Source organism: Ursus americanus, chromosome 13, assembly GCF_024610735.1.
Source record: "Ursus americanus isolate L20-20 chromosome 13, mUrsAme1.1.p, whole genome shotgun sequence".
NCBI lineage: Eukaryota > Metazoa > Chordata > Mammalia > Carnivora > Ursidae > Ursus > Ursus americanus.
This window is the reverse complement of record NC_142139.1, coordinates 13,017,805-13,031,677: the sequence shown is the minus strand read 5'-3', so window position 1 is coordinate 13,031,677 and position 13,873 is coordinate 13,017,805. Positions and strand designations below refer to the sequence as shown.

At 36.8% G+C, this 13,873-nt stretch overlaps 1 protein-coding gene across 2 annotated transcripts in view; it reads left to right on the top strand.

Moving 5' to 3' along the window:
* The window catches only part of SEC24D (SEC24 homolog D, COPII component), a 101,622-nt gene that overhangs the window by 61,105 nt on the left and 26,644 nt on the right, over window positions 1–13,873 (top strand). For both annotated transcript variants that reach the window (XM_045799079.2, XM_045799078.2), the window contains exons 11-13: window positions 3,016–3,140; window positions 7,854–8,045; window positions 8,811–8,904. In XM_045799079.2, coding sequence (XP_045655035.2) covers window positions 3,016–3,140; window positions 7,854–8,045; window positions 8,811–8,904 — 411 coding nt within the window. The remainder of the gene's footprint in view (window positions 1–3,015; window positions 3,141–7,853; window positions 8,046–8,810; window positions 8,905–13,873) is intronic.

The following is a 13,873-nucleotide window of genomic DNA, read 5'->3' as shown; positions in this document are numbered from 1 at the left end:
ACTTAAAGTTTACAGAATATATCTACACACAAAGTGTACCTGAAATGTAAAAACTCATTCCAAGCCAGCCTTTTTTTTCTAAATAAAATATCATCTCTCCACTTAATTTTAATTCACTGTGACATTTAATGGATACCTAACATGCCTAAGACACTTGGTTATGTGCTGTGAGAGATACCAAAGCTAGCAAGATAATGAACCTGATTTCAAGGCACTTCCGATGTATAGACCTGTTAAGTATATAATTATGATAAAAACCCAAATACGATAAATGGCATACGAGTCAAATAATCATAGTGCCATAAGAAAACAAACGATGATGTATAATTTGGAGGATCAGAGAAGTCTTCAAAGAGTAAGTGACTTTTGAGCTGGTTACACCATAAGCAGAATTGGACATGTGGAAAGGGAAGGGAAAACAAAACAGTGAGTAGAAGCAGAGAATTTGCAACTTAGCTTTCTTCAGGGATTAGGCCGTTATTGTAGATGAGTGACAGGGAGCTAGTATGGGAACTAGGATAAGTAGAGAGGATATTCCCTTTCCCCCAAAACACAATCATATTCAAATATTTCTAAGAAAAACACTATGCCAAACAAAATACTTTTCTGGCCAAATTCTTGGCCCAGGCCCACTAGACTGACTTCTGGATAGGAAATATTTTGAAAATGGCAAACACTTAAATTAGTTGAAGGAATGTGTTTTGGGGAATAATGGGAAGTAAAACTGGGGAATTGTTTTGAGATACAGACTAACCTTTTAATTTCCACTGGGTTTGGCATGATACCTTTGATCTTCTGGTTCTTATACCTGTTTGTTAAATGAGTATTCTGGGGAATTGTAAAAGGCAGGCTGTTGAGGAATTTATGTTAATTCAGTAGGTGATGAGGACCATTAAAGGTAAAGAGGGAGTTGTTTCCTTAATCCATCATCCATCCGTCCACACATTTATTCACTCAGTCAGCCAGCAGTATTGAGCACTCTTACGTGCCACCCTCTGTGCTTGACTTTGAGGACTCTCAGTAAACATCTTGTCTTCAGAGGCAGTAGCGTTGTGATCTGTGTTGTGTTTTTGGACCATTTATTCTGACAGCCGTCTGTGTAAGGACAGGAAAGGGACTGGAGGCAGGGAGCTATTAGAAGTTAATGCAGTAGTCCAAGCAAGAGAAACTGAAGGGAGTGTAGTAGTTCCTCAAAAATTTAGAAATAGAATGACTGGGTATATACCCAAAATAATTGCAAGCAGAGTCTCAAGGAGGCATTTGCACACTCATGTTCACAGCCACATTATTCAAAATAGCCAAAAGGTGGAGGTAACCCAAGAGTCCATACATGGATAAATGGATAAACAAAATGTGGTATATACATATGTGGAATATTACTCAGCCTTAAATGGAAGGAAATTTAGACACGTGTTAAACATGGATGAACTTAACGCTAAGTGAAATAAGACAGTCACATGAAAGACGAATACTGTGATTTTACTTTTACGAAGCACCTAGAGTCATCAAATTCATGGAGATAAGAATGTAGAATGGTGGTTGCCAGGGTCTGGAGAGAGAGGGGAATGCATAGAAAAAACTAGTTACAATGAAACATTCCATGGAGATGTGCTTGTTGGATTTATGGAAACTATTCACTGGGGGAACTGGTAATGCTGAACTTAAGAGAGAATGCAAGAATGGTAAGGCACATTTGGATTGGTCACAAAGAGGCTTTGGCTTGATTAATGGAAATGATTGTTATTTTTATTTGATATAAATCAATGCAAGTCTATGTTATTAATTAGGTGAATCAGGAATGATTTGCAAAAAAAAAAAAAAAAACTCAGATAGACAGCAGTAGAGTTCTTTCTTTTCTTTGTTGGTCTGATTTTGAATGTGGCAAAGCAACAAAGCATTTACATTGAAGATTTTTAAGTCCTGCAGTTTTTTTATTTCAAATGACAGGCTTTATTAGAAGTGTGTTATATCTACCCTTATAGTGGATATAGAATGAATCAGTAAGATAATTTGGAGACATTATCATCTAATTTTATAACTATAATAATTAAAATACAATTTTATTTTAGAACATTTTTGTCATTTATCATAAAGTTAAAAATTAAATTAACCTGAACTCCTATTTTAGTTTGAGTCACTCAGTTTGCCTGTGGTTCTGTTTTCTAAATATTTTGGAAGACCCAACTGAAGAATCACTTCCTAAGAGCTCTTTGAACCCCAGCCAGTAAAGGGACCAACGGATATAAAACATTTATATAACAGCTGCTTTATGTTGTAGTGATTGTCTTAAATAGATAGCAAAAAGGCCCAATATTCCATTTTTAACCATAAATATGTAAGGTATAGGTAAGTGTTTGACAATATAGTACAATTTTAAGGTATACAATTAAATTTTATTATTTTTTAAAGATTTTATTTATTTATTTGTTTATCTGAGAGAGAGCACAAACAGGGGGAGAGGCAGGGGGATGAGCAGACTCCCTGCTGAGCTGGGAGCCCCACCTGGGGCTTGATCCTAGGACCCTGAGAACATGACCTGAGCCAAAGTCAAGTGCTTAACTGACTGTAGGCACCACTACAATTATATTTTAGTATGTAATTTTATATCTTTAAAACTGAAAGAGCTTTTAAAGGAAAAGATTTGAAAATAGTGTTATCAAGTTAATGAAGTTTTACTAGTTTCAAGACAAATGCTAATTATTATATGTACTCTTGGGGGCACAGTTTTTCAAGGTACCAGAGGTCTTGGAGTGCCACAAAAGTGAAACTTCTCTACTAGATATCGTAATCCTGTCTAACTCAATAGTGTGTCACGGGTCATACCCTGGAAAACAAACAGCTTTTATCTTTTTTATAGCATCGGAGACTGTGTTCTAGAAAGAGATTTAATTCCACAGATGTTATATCCTAAAATATTAAATGAAAAGTTTGATGATCTTCAGGAGTTTGAGTCTTTTGATTATGCAGTGTATATACTTATAATTACATTTGTGTGACCTGTTTGCTTTCCTGTAGAAGAATAAGCCTCCCAATCCACCAGCCTTTATCTTCATGATTGATGTTTCATATAGTAACATCAAGAACGGACTCGTGAAGCTCATATGTGAAGAACTGAAGACTGTGCTGGAAAAACTTCCAAAGTAAGGGAACTCCCATTATTTTTAGAATTTGCACAATTATTATTGAATTAGTTTATTGGCCAGAAAACAAGTGCTGAATGACCCATGGATATCTTTTGCTAATGAGGACATTGGGCAAATATTTATAAATCAAACAGCACTATTTTTTATAAAGTTCAGAGTTATCTTTTGTACAAAGCAAAAGAAACAAACTGATAAAAAATTAATGCTATGGTAAACAATATTCAAAATACATTATAAATTATAAGGAGAATCCCAACAGTGTGATGGGAAAGACTTTGGAAGTCTGTTACTCACTTTCAAAGGGGTTGATTTTCCAGCAGAAATTGATAGTTGTGGGTTGTGGTAGAGTTTTAAGGGATGCCAGGAAATGGAACTGTTGTCTTACAGCAGAGATGGTGGTGGTTTAGCCAGATTTCCTTTGCCCTTATACACTGTCAAACCCCTTTGTTGCTTTACTGCCTCCAGGTCCTAGCACAAAGTAGATCACTTTCCTTGCCACTGCAGGAGAAGGCAAAAGGAGAGGTGGAAAGGTATTTTAGCAAACATGGCTATTTTTTATAGTGTACAAACTAGTTGTTTAGGGTGGGAAGTACCATCCAGTAAGGAGATCCTTTATGAGAGGACACATAGTTAAGAAAAAGGTTAAGGAATATAGTCTGAAACCTAGGGTCTGCACTAGGCTCAACATCTTCCGTCCACCCCTCCCTATCTCTTGAACATAAGCAATCTCTGTTCTGGAAAGGGATGCTTGAGGGATGGGTTGTCCGTAGCCCTTAGGGCTTCCTGAGTCCTCGGGTGCTCATTCCTCTATATTCATTCCACGTGTGGCTGCTGCATTGGTGCATGTGAGCCTCAAAGAGTGAACTCTGGACCTCCCAGGAGTAGCTTTGTTTGTATCTATGAAGCTCAAATCATAATATTCTCAAGGATGGTTTGGAAAAGCCATGGGGATGTTTAAAAAACATTGAGGTGATTTCAAACTGAATTCTAAAATGAAGAATGAACTGGCAGCAAGTTGAAGATGGGGCATAAGAAAGGCATGTGATGCCTGCTGACTGTGACTATACCTTCTGTTACCTCATTCTTAAAGATCCTTGAGAAGTGTGGACTTTCTGCCGAATATCATATATCTTTTTTTTTTTTTTTAAGGAGCCATCTTTTTTTTTTCTTTTTTTAAAAGATTTTGTTTATTTATTTGTCAGAGAGAGAGAGAAAATGAGCACGAGCAGGGGAAGGGGTAGCAAGAGAAGCAGGCTCCATGCTGAGCAGGAAGCCCAACTCAGGGCTCAGTCCCACAGTCCTGGGATCACAACCTGAGCCAAAGGCAGATGCTTAACCAACCGAGCCACCTAGACGTCCCTGAAGATCTTATATCTTATAGACTTCTCTCATGGGGCTGTTTTAATTGTAAATCTGAACTTGGAGCTTGAATAATGTGAAAGAAAAATACTCTTAATTTCTGGAAATGATGTCTCTTTACCTTCTCTCAAACTGGCTAGATTAGACTATCCTCTTCTCATAGTTACCTCACCAACCCCCTGCTCCTTTCCAACACAGTGGTGATATGAAGTGTGTAGCCTGTTGATATAAGTCATGACACCACACTCCTTCCTTCGATGTCATCATGACTTTGATATACCACTGGAGCAGACTGTGACTTTAGCAAAAGATAGGAGAAAAAAATAAAAGGATACTGCTAGTTATTCCCTGCTACTATTTAAATATCTTTCTTCAAAGTTTTAATTGAAGCCAAAATGCCTTTTCTTCCTTTATCTTTTAAAACAAATCCAGTTGCTTTTTTTTTTTTTTTTTGTCTTCTCCAAAGTTTGTTTTGGGCTCTGTGTTTGTATAACTTTATATTTTTTATGGTAAGATTGCCATCAGTCTGATTTACTTCTTTGAACCAGGTAATATGCCAAATAGCACAGTAAACGTCTTGATTAATGTCTAAGGTATGTTCATCTCTTAGCTAATCTTTTGAAATTAAAGGCCCCATTCTTTACTATTTAACTTTGAATTTACATCTTTGATTTTGCCAGATACCATTTCTGTCTGACTTCTCTGGAACAGGAAAGAAAAGATTTTAAATATTTCATCTGTTGTTCAGATCAAGCAGTTGGGTTTTTTTCTGGTTTTTAATGCTGCTGTAGCTAAGATGTTCAGAATGCTTGCTTTTGGAATATTCTGATTCCTCTAGTTACTAACATCTTCAGTTTTGCTCTGTCAGATTCATTCCATTAAAATAATAGGGACATGTGTTGAGGGAAGTGGTAATTGAAAAGCAGAAGAAGAAACACATGTTGTTCTGTGTGATATCCCTTATGTAACTTTATTAAATTTATATAGAATTAATATGAAGGAGAGGCTAAGATTTCATTTTCTTCTGGATATGATTTAACAAGGCAGTTACACTGTTGAACAAGAAAATTTTAAGACAATTCTTGTTTCTCAAAGAAATTTTTTAAAAAAATATGTTCCCATGAAAACATCTAATATTTTGCAATAATGTGAGATGTTCTGATTAGATGTTTTAAAAATGTTAATTTAGATTTTAAGTGAACCCTGTGAATCCCAAGATATGCCTTTCCCATCACTTGAAAATGTCCAAGTCCAATGGGAAATAGCAATCTAGATTCTTCTCTGCAATTTTTCTTTTGTGTCTTTTGCCTTAATTGACTCTAAATTAACTATTAAAAGAGAATAAATGCCCTCAGGATTTGCCGAACATTTATCACCTTATGTAATAAAAGGTTTACTCAGAAATGGGAGCTTAGCCAGTGGTGTGCTGGTAAACTGGATCTCAAATAAATAAAGCCTTAATTGTAGTGTTTGCTCATTCCTGTGGTGTAAAATACTTCCAACCAGGCCGATTTTAAACTAGCAAGGCGACATCACTAAACAGGAGTTCGGAAGAGAGGCATACGATCAGTTTATCATTTTGGGCTCTAACTTGCCATCCTAAATACAGCATTTCGCCATCATGATAATCATCCTGAACATACCTCTAACTCCCCATGTTATACTAGACCCTGTCAGGAGCAGAGAGCATAAGCTTTGGGTCTTTATTGGTTTCTAGTCAAGGATTCATGGTGTGTTTAACTACAAGGCACTATATACCGAGAGCCCAGTGAGAATGATTTGTAGAAATTTAGAAGAGGAAATAACTTCTGGTTGTAGCATCAGGGGAGCTCTGAGAGAGGAAGAGTATCTGTGCTGGGTCTTAAAGAATAAAATTCTAATAAATGGGGAGGGGGAGGGAGAACATGGGTACAGTATAGTATAATGGTTAGTTGCATGAAATCGTACAGTTTAGGATATTGAGGGGGGTGAGTGGGTGTATAAGTCTGTGTATGTGCAGTTACAAAGGATAAAGATACCATTTCTGAAAATTTTTGTAAGAGTCCAGAATAGAAACATTTACCTAGTGCTTTTGGAAGGGATTATGAGGCCCTGTTTAAATTGCCCACTGATTTATGAAGGCCACGATGAAGAATAAATACCCTCAATTAGCAAAGGAAGTAAAGAAGAAGTAGAGTTTAGAGTCAGTAGTTTGTCAGCCTGTACTCTGCTGAAACATCAAAGAAATTGGGAAGTCTGCAGGGAGACCAACAGTTTGAACTTCAGATACTTTCATCTATATATTTTATCTTCCTTTCTCTCATACTGAAGTAGATCGTTATGCTATGTGCGAAGTTTAGAAACAGAGCATACTAGGTTCTTTTTAAAAAGTTGTCCCTAAGCAAAATAAGTTTTACTGATATCTAAGGATCAAAGAAAATGGCATGTATCTTTTGTGGCTGTCATGTAACCGTTGAGCATGGTTATATCCACCAATGGAAATTAGTAACAGCTTCAGTAGTATTTTAGGAGGGAGGGGGGAGGGGGAGGGAGACTAAGAGAAAGAAACTTGGGTAAATATTAACTGGAGTTTAGACCATTCAACTCTGAGTACACTTAGTATAGACTTGAATAAGAATATTTATGCCTTCTACTCTTTTCAGGAAGATTAAGGCCTTATCTTGGGATTTCTCAAAAAAATTTACTTTTTGTTATGGTTTAGAGCTTTTTATTACTTTTATTGTCTTGCCCTGACATCACAAATGACTACCTAATCAGAATTACATTATCAATTCATATATGTGATTTATTTTATATAGTTATATAGAATATGGCTCTCAAAATCTCTCAATTTCTATTGAGATTGTCTAGAATCTGTAAGAGAAGAATCACACAGAAGGAGCAAAGTCCTTTCTTGATAAAAATAGCTATCCTTTTGTAATCTGAGTGTGCCTTTCTCTTGCTTCAGTTGTTCCATTTGTTCTTCTGACCTTCTGGTGACTTCTGAGAGAGCTTTGTTTATGATGAATGTAATACGCCTAGCTTGTTTATGAAAAAAAAAAAAGCACACCTTGTAATTGCTGTGGATTGAGAATACATATGTGAAAGAAGGGAATATATTAACAAAATATATTTTCTTATCTGTTTGACTTTTTTTTACCTGGAATTTTGAGAATTTTTTCTTCATCTTATTTTTGTAATATCCCCCATCCCCTACTGTGACTCAGTATTGTTTACACTGGTAAACAATTAAGAACAAAACTTTAAACATGTCTTCCATATACTTTACAGACGGTGTACTTACTGAATTTCTGATAGAAACCTCTCTCATAAATATGTGAAAGAACCTCAAATGCTTTGTTTTTCTCATAGGGAAGAGCAAGAAGACACTTCTGCAATCCGAGTTGGTTTTATCACATATAACAAAGTGCTGCATTTCTTTAATGTAAAGAGTAACTTGGCCCAGCCTCAAATGATGGTGGTGACCGATGTTGGAGAGGTCTTTGTTCCTCTATTGGATGGTTTCCTTGTCAACTATCAAGAATCCCAATCTGTGATTCACAAGTAAATATCAAGTGTTTTATAATTTAGATAGAAATCAGGTCTCTGTTTTTAATTGTTTTGATTCAATCACACATTGTTTTGTTTTGTCATTAGCAAGGGGGTTTTAACACATAGATAATAAAACTCTATCATTTATGTTCTATTTTAAATGTATACAAATATCTAAAAGTCGGAGTTTTGTTTTATTTTGTTTTTTAGAGAGAGAGACAGCAGTGGGGAGGGGCAGAGTGAGGGAGAGATAATCTTAAGCAGACTCCTTGCCCAGTGCCCAATGTGGGGCTTGATCTCATCATGACCCTGAGATCATGACCTGAGCCAAAATCAAGAGTCAGACGTTAACCAACTAGTCACCCAGGCGCGCCAAGCAGGAGTTTTTTTTAATAGTCACACTCAACCTGATCAGTCCCTTCTCTTTGCTGGAGAGAGATATTTCCTGCATATGGATGAGTGTGTTCAATAATGATGGTACTAACTGAAGATATAGCCACTGCTCCAAGAATTTATGGTTTAAGAGGTCAAAAATATAAATGGTGAAAAAATATTTACAAAGGGTATGCTTTTGTAAATATTCTAAACAAATCATAAATTTTGGTTCCAAAACATGCCAGGATATCATTCCCTAAGGGGTGACCTATGAAAGTCACCCATAGGTGTTTAGTATGAAATAAATACCATATGTGTTTAGACTTGCTAGTGATTTATTTCTTGAAGTTTATTACAAATATGCTAACCATTTAAAACCTTTTACTCATTCATTTCTTATAGTTTATTGGACCAGATTCCAGAGATGTTTGCAGACTCTAATGAAAATGAGACTGTCTTTGCTCCTGTCATCCAGGCTGGCATGGAAGCACTACAGGTGAGAACTCTTATTTAATTGCTGGTAAATAAATTTTTTAAACACACACACACACACACACACACACACACACACACACAGAGGGAGGAAATTTCATCTTTGAAAGAAAACACAGCCTCTTTAAAACATGTAGTTTGCTAGAGGCTATCCCAAACTTCCCTACAAATCTTAGGAGGAAGTGGCCCAAACCACGGATTGCTCCCAGCGTTTACATTCCAGAACGATTAGCATCTAAGCAACTGATTTTGTCAGGATTTCCAGTTTAACTCCTCCCTTTGGCTTTTATATGAACTTTATATGATCTATTTTAAAATTACTTCAACAATAACAGAATCAGATGTGAAGGGGAAAATCCCCATAGCATTCTCTCCTTCGTTGGGTTTTCAAACATGCAAGGGCAGGGCCTGTGACAGTCGGTGACAGATGTGAATGCCACGCAGGGCCTTGCTGAATGCCCACAGCAGAGGCACGGTTGGCCATGGCTTCAGTTGGGAAGCTGAGCCCTAATGACCCTGGTCATTTGCATAGTAATAAAGACAGTAATCTGAAGAAGGCAAAATGATTGAAAAGTACTGACTGTTGATCATTATTACCAAGCACTTTGACCTGCATAGCTAGGGCCTAAAAAATTGATTTTCAAATGTTATTATTAAAGTTAAATTGAAATTAACTTTTAAAATAAAATGGCTAGTAATAATAACAATAACAGTAGCAATAATAACAAACAGCAAGAATAATGCTAAAGAACTGAGTTTATGAAACACTTCCACAGAAATTTTGTGTCTAAACATTGTAGTTTTGTTTTGTTTTAAGATTTTATTTATTTATTTGACAGAGAGAGCATGAGCAGGGGCAGAGGGAGAAGCAGACTCCCCTGCTGAGGAGGGAGCCCAATGCAGGGCCAGATTGCAGAACCCTGGGATCATGACCTGAGCCGAAGGCAGATGCTTAACCAACTGAGCCACCCAGGAGCCCCTGTAGTTTGGTTTTAGTACAATGACTCTTCCTTGGGTTTTCTGATCTTTACAGTATTTACTCATTGAATAAAAAAATTGCAGATGTCCCTTATAAATCCTCAGAATACATGTCAATTTAACATAAAATTTAAAATAAATTTTACATCATGAAGTGACTTGGACAAGTTAGGGTCCATCTAGTGGAAACCAATACTGATCATTGGTTGAGCTACAGAAAACATGGGAATTCCTATTTTATTCCATATTACAGAAAACAAATATTTTCTATTTCAGTTTGAAAGAGTTTTGTTGTTCTCTCTTCCAGTAAGGTGTTTAGAAATGGTGTGTAAATTTCCTGGTATATGATCATCATACATGAACCTATGAGTCTTTCTACTTGAAGAAACTCATACGGGGAAAAGAATTGTATCATCTGCTCTTGCCCTAGAGGAAAGATGAATAGATATTCGTAAGCCGGCACATCATCAGTTAAGACAGTAGAGTGAAAAGAAGAGTGCGGGCATGGCTTCTAGAGCGCTCAAGTCAGCGTCCCAGCCCAACACCATATTTCATTTCTGAAAGGCAGCAATGCTGTCTTGTAATGACGGGTTCTCACTGGGAGTCCACGAGAGGTCTAGAAGCTGTTTAGCAGCTTTGAAAGACAAAATAGGTAAAGCAGATTTGTCTACATGCATTCCATGTGTCCGAAATGTGCTGTTACCTAGGACACATTACTGGGAAACCAGTGTGTTGGTAATAACTGTAATGTTCTTCGACGTACTCCCACACTAACAGCTGGGGCGGTCAGCATTCTCAGCGCTCACTCACCAGAGGCCAGTTCATTTCATCCAGTGTATTTTTCGCATGTCATTTTTTGTTATATTTGCAATTTTATTGTTAGAGTAATTAGTGTACTCTTTTACACTGAAGTTCAAAAATAAGAACCAATATTTAAATATAACAACTCAGAATGACTTCACAAATATCAAAGTTAATAAGTAGTAGTATTCTTACAAAGCAGAAGAAGTATCGAGTTGCCTGTCTGGCTTGGTTGGTGGAACATACGACCCTTGATCTCAGGGTTTTGAGTTTGAGTCCCAAGTTGGGTGTGGAGATTCCTTAAAAATAAAATCTTTTTTTAAAAGTAAAAGAACTACCTTTATAAAAGGTAAAGAACTGTCTTTTTAAAAGGTAGGGAACTGCCTTTATCAAGTGACACTGCTGGACATAATGTTGGTGGCAGTTACTGTTGTGTGCCTGCCGGCAGAGCAGACCGTGTCCTGCCAGCACCTGTCTTCCTGCAGAGGCGGGATGGCGCTCCACTCTTTGGAAGGATAAGTAAGGCAGTAACTCCTCAGCTAATGAGTCATGGGGTCACATGTGAAAGGGTGGCTACTTTTTAAAAATGTAGATTTCTGGCCTCACTCCTAGAGATGCTGACTCATCAGCTCCCTAATTTGTTCTACTGATGACCCATATTCGGGAACCACCAGCAAAAGGAATTATTACTCATTCTGCAATCTCTGAGAACAGCCGTACATTATGTTAACTCACCAGAAAATTGCATACCTGACCCATACAACTTTGTATGTTACTTTTGTACTAGGAATGCTTTCACTTAATCATGATTTAACATCTTGCCCTAAGCTTTTCATTAATGGTTAAAATAAGAGAAGACACTATGAAGAGAGTTTCTTTCTTGTGTGTAACATTAAATGAAGGCTTTATTGCAAATTAATCAGTTTCTTGCATGTAGAAAGATTCACTAGCTAGTTCCCTAGAGTCAGTTTTTACAAACATTGTAACTCCTCGTGTTCCTTCTAGCCTTAACTACCAAGAAAGATACCAGTAATATTTAGGGTAGACTTTCTAATTTAATTATTTCCTTTCCATGACCTTCTTGCTGATTTCTAGTTCTTTACATTTACCTTGGTGATTCTATTGTATGTGTGTCTTTAACTATCTGTTTCTTCAAAACTTTTTTATAAGTAGGTGTTGATATAAAAAAAAAATAATGAGAAGTTTCTCCTTCATCTGCCAGAAAGATTCTGGGTGGTTACAATTCATTGTATAAGAGCAGAAACTGCTGTTGTATAATTGGAGCTTGTCTGCGGTTTATGCTTTCTTCCTGAGAGCAACTTTATTAGGTTTGGATGAAGAAAACAATTTTCCAATAGGATAACCTTGTGTGTGTGTGTGTGTGTGTGTGTGTGTGTGTGTGTGTGTGTGAGTGATGATTGTTCTCGACCTCTGACAGTGATAGTATCTCGTCTTCTCTTCAGGCTCTCTGTGGCTAAAAAGCAGTAGGCTTAAATGTGGGTAACTTACATACAAGGGCGCTACAATGCTTGCCTGAAGTCATTATTAGGCGAAGACCTAACATTTTTGAGAATTTGCAAGCTAGGATCTTAATATTGAGGAGACCACATCATTCATGCATTTGTTCTTTCAATCAAGAAAGATTTATTAAATGTGTTGTTGGGCAATGTGAGGACTACTGTTTCTAGTTCTAAGGTGCTTACAGTGTGGTAGGAAAAAATGTAACTCTGCAATACAAGACATGATAGTTATTGCTTGTATTCCCCAAAAGAGGGTGGGGTGAGAGCACAGAATAACTTTGGAAAGCCCAGGACTGTGGCTGGCCAGCTGAATTGCTCAGGAGATTATGCACAAGAGGCCAGAGATGAGAGTCTCATCCTCTTGGACAGGGAATAGAAACTGAAAGCACATCGAAGTGCGGTGTTTTTTGTGTGTCCAAGTGAAGACATTTTAGAACTGGTCTCCCCCATTTGAATTATAGCTTTATTTTCTGTCAGCTCATGCCAAGTAAAATCTATATATAATTAGTTGTAATAAACTTCTTGAAGCACAGAGAGTTGACAAAAACAAACAACATGTGCTAATTTGTCACAAAGATAAAAAGGGAAAGTTTGGAAAGTTCTTTTAAATACTTTCTCAGAGTCCTTGAACTATTCAACAGCAGGCTTCAGTACACTTTTTTTCAGTTGTACGTGCCTCTGTGACCACAGCATCTTGTTCTCTTAGTGCCTTTTTTTCCCACATAGTCTTTGAAAATCTGCATCTCTTCTCAAAATCTGCCACTCATAATTCAACTACATGTGAATTTCTGGTATTGTCTCTTAACTTGACCAAACAGTGGTTTTCTGTGTTAGCTATTACTTCCACCAGAAAACTAGATAAAAGAATTAGGCAACAGATTGAAAGGAAGTGGCCTTTAATGGTTATGCTTCAAATATATCACTAGTCGGGGGAATTTAAGTTATCTTAATGTATTTCTACATTTGATTTCAAGATGATACATCACAACATTCCTTCCATTCCTTCTAAAATTTATGGAGCACCTATACAGTGAAAGTGCGAGCTAGACCCAGTAGGGCTTGGAGAAACACATTGTAGAAAAATCAAGGTCCTTCCTTTTTCTTGAGCCTGTGACCTGTAGAAGACAGAAGGATACATAAAGTTGTGATTCGGTGTCATTAAGTCTTAGCCGCAAAGTAGAGTGGGGACAGAGAGGTAGAGGCAGCCAACTTTGTCAAGAGTGATGTTAACATGTCTCTCAGAGGAATGGACATTGGAGTTAAATTTTGAACAACGGGTTCTCCAGGCCAGCCTTTCTCAACCTGTTTTCCATCATAATAAGAATGACATATATCATTGTCATTTGTCAATTCTATATGGTACATTAATGTGGGCACAATCAGATTTTGGTAAAAACATAACAGATTTATAGGGATTTAAAGCATAGAATGCCCTAGGAGCTTTTTCTTTTATTGTTTCTTACAAAAGATTTTATAAATATGTGATTAATGAAGTTATAAATCTAAAATTAAGCTATTTTAATTGGCTAATGAATTAGAAACAAATATGGCTACTTTATTTTTCTCAATAGTGAACTTTATTTTTCTAATGGGTTCTGCTTTTTTCCTTTAGAGTTTTGCCCCATGGGTAATATTAACAAGGCAGTCGTGTATGTTTAATTCTGATTAACACCA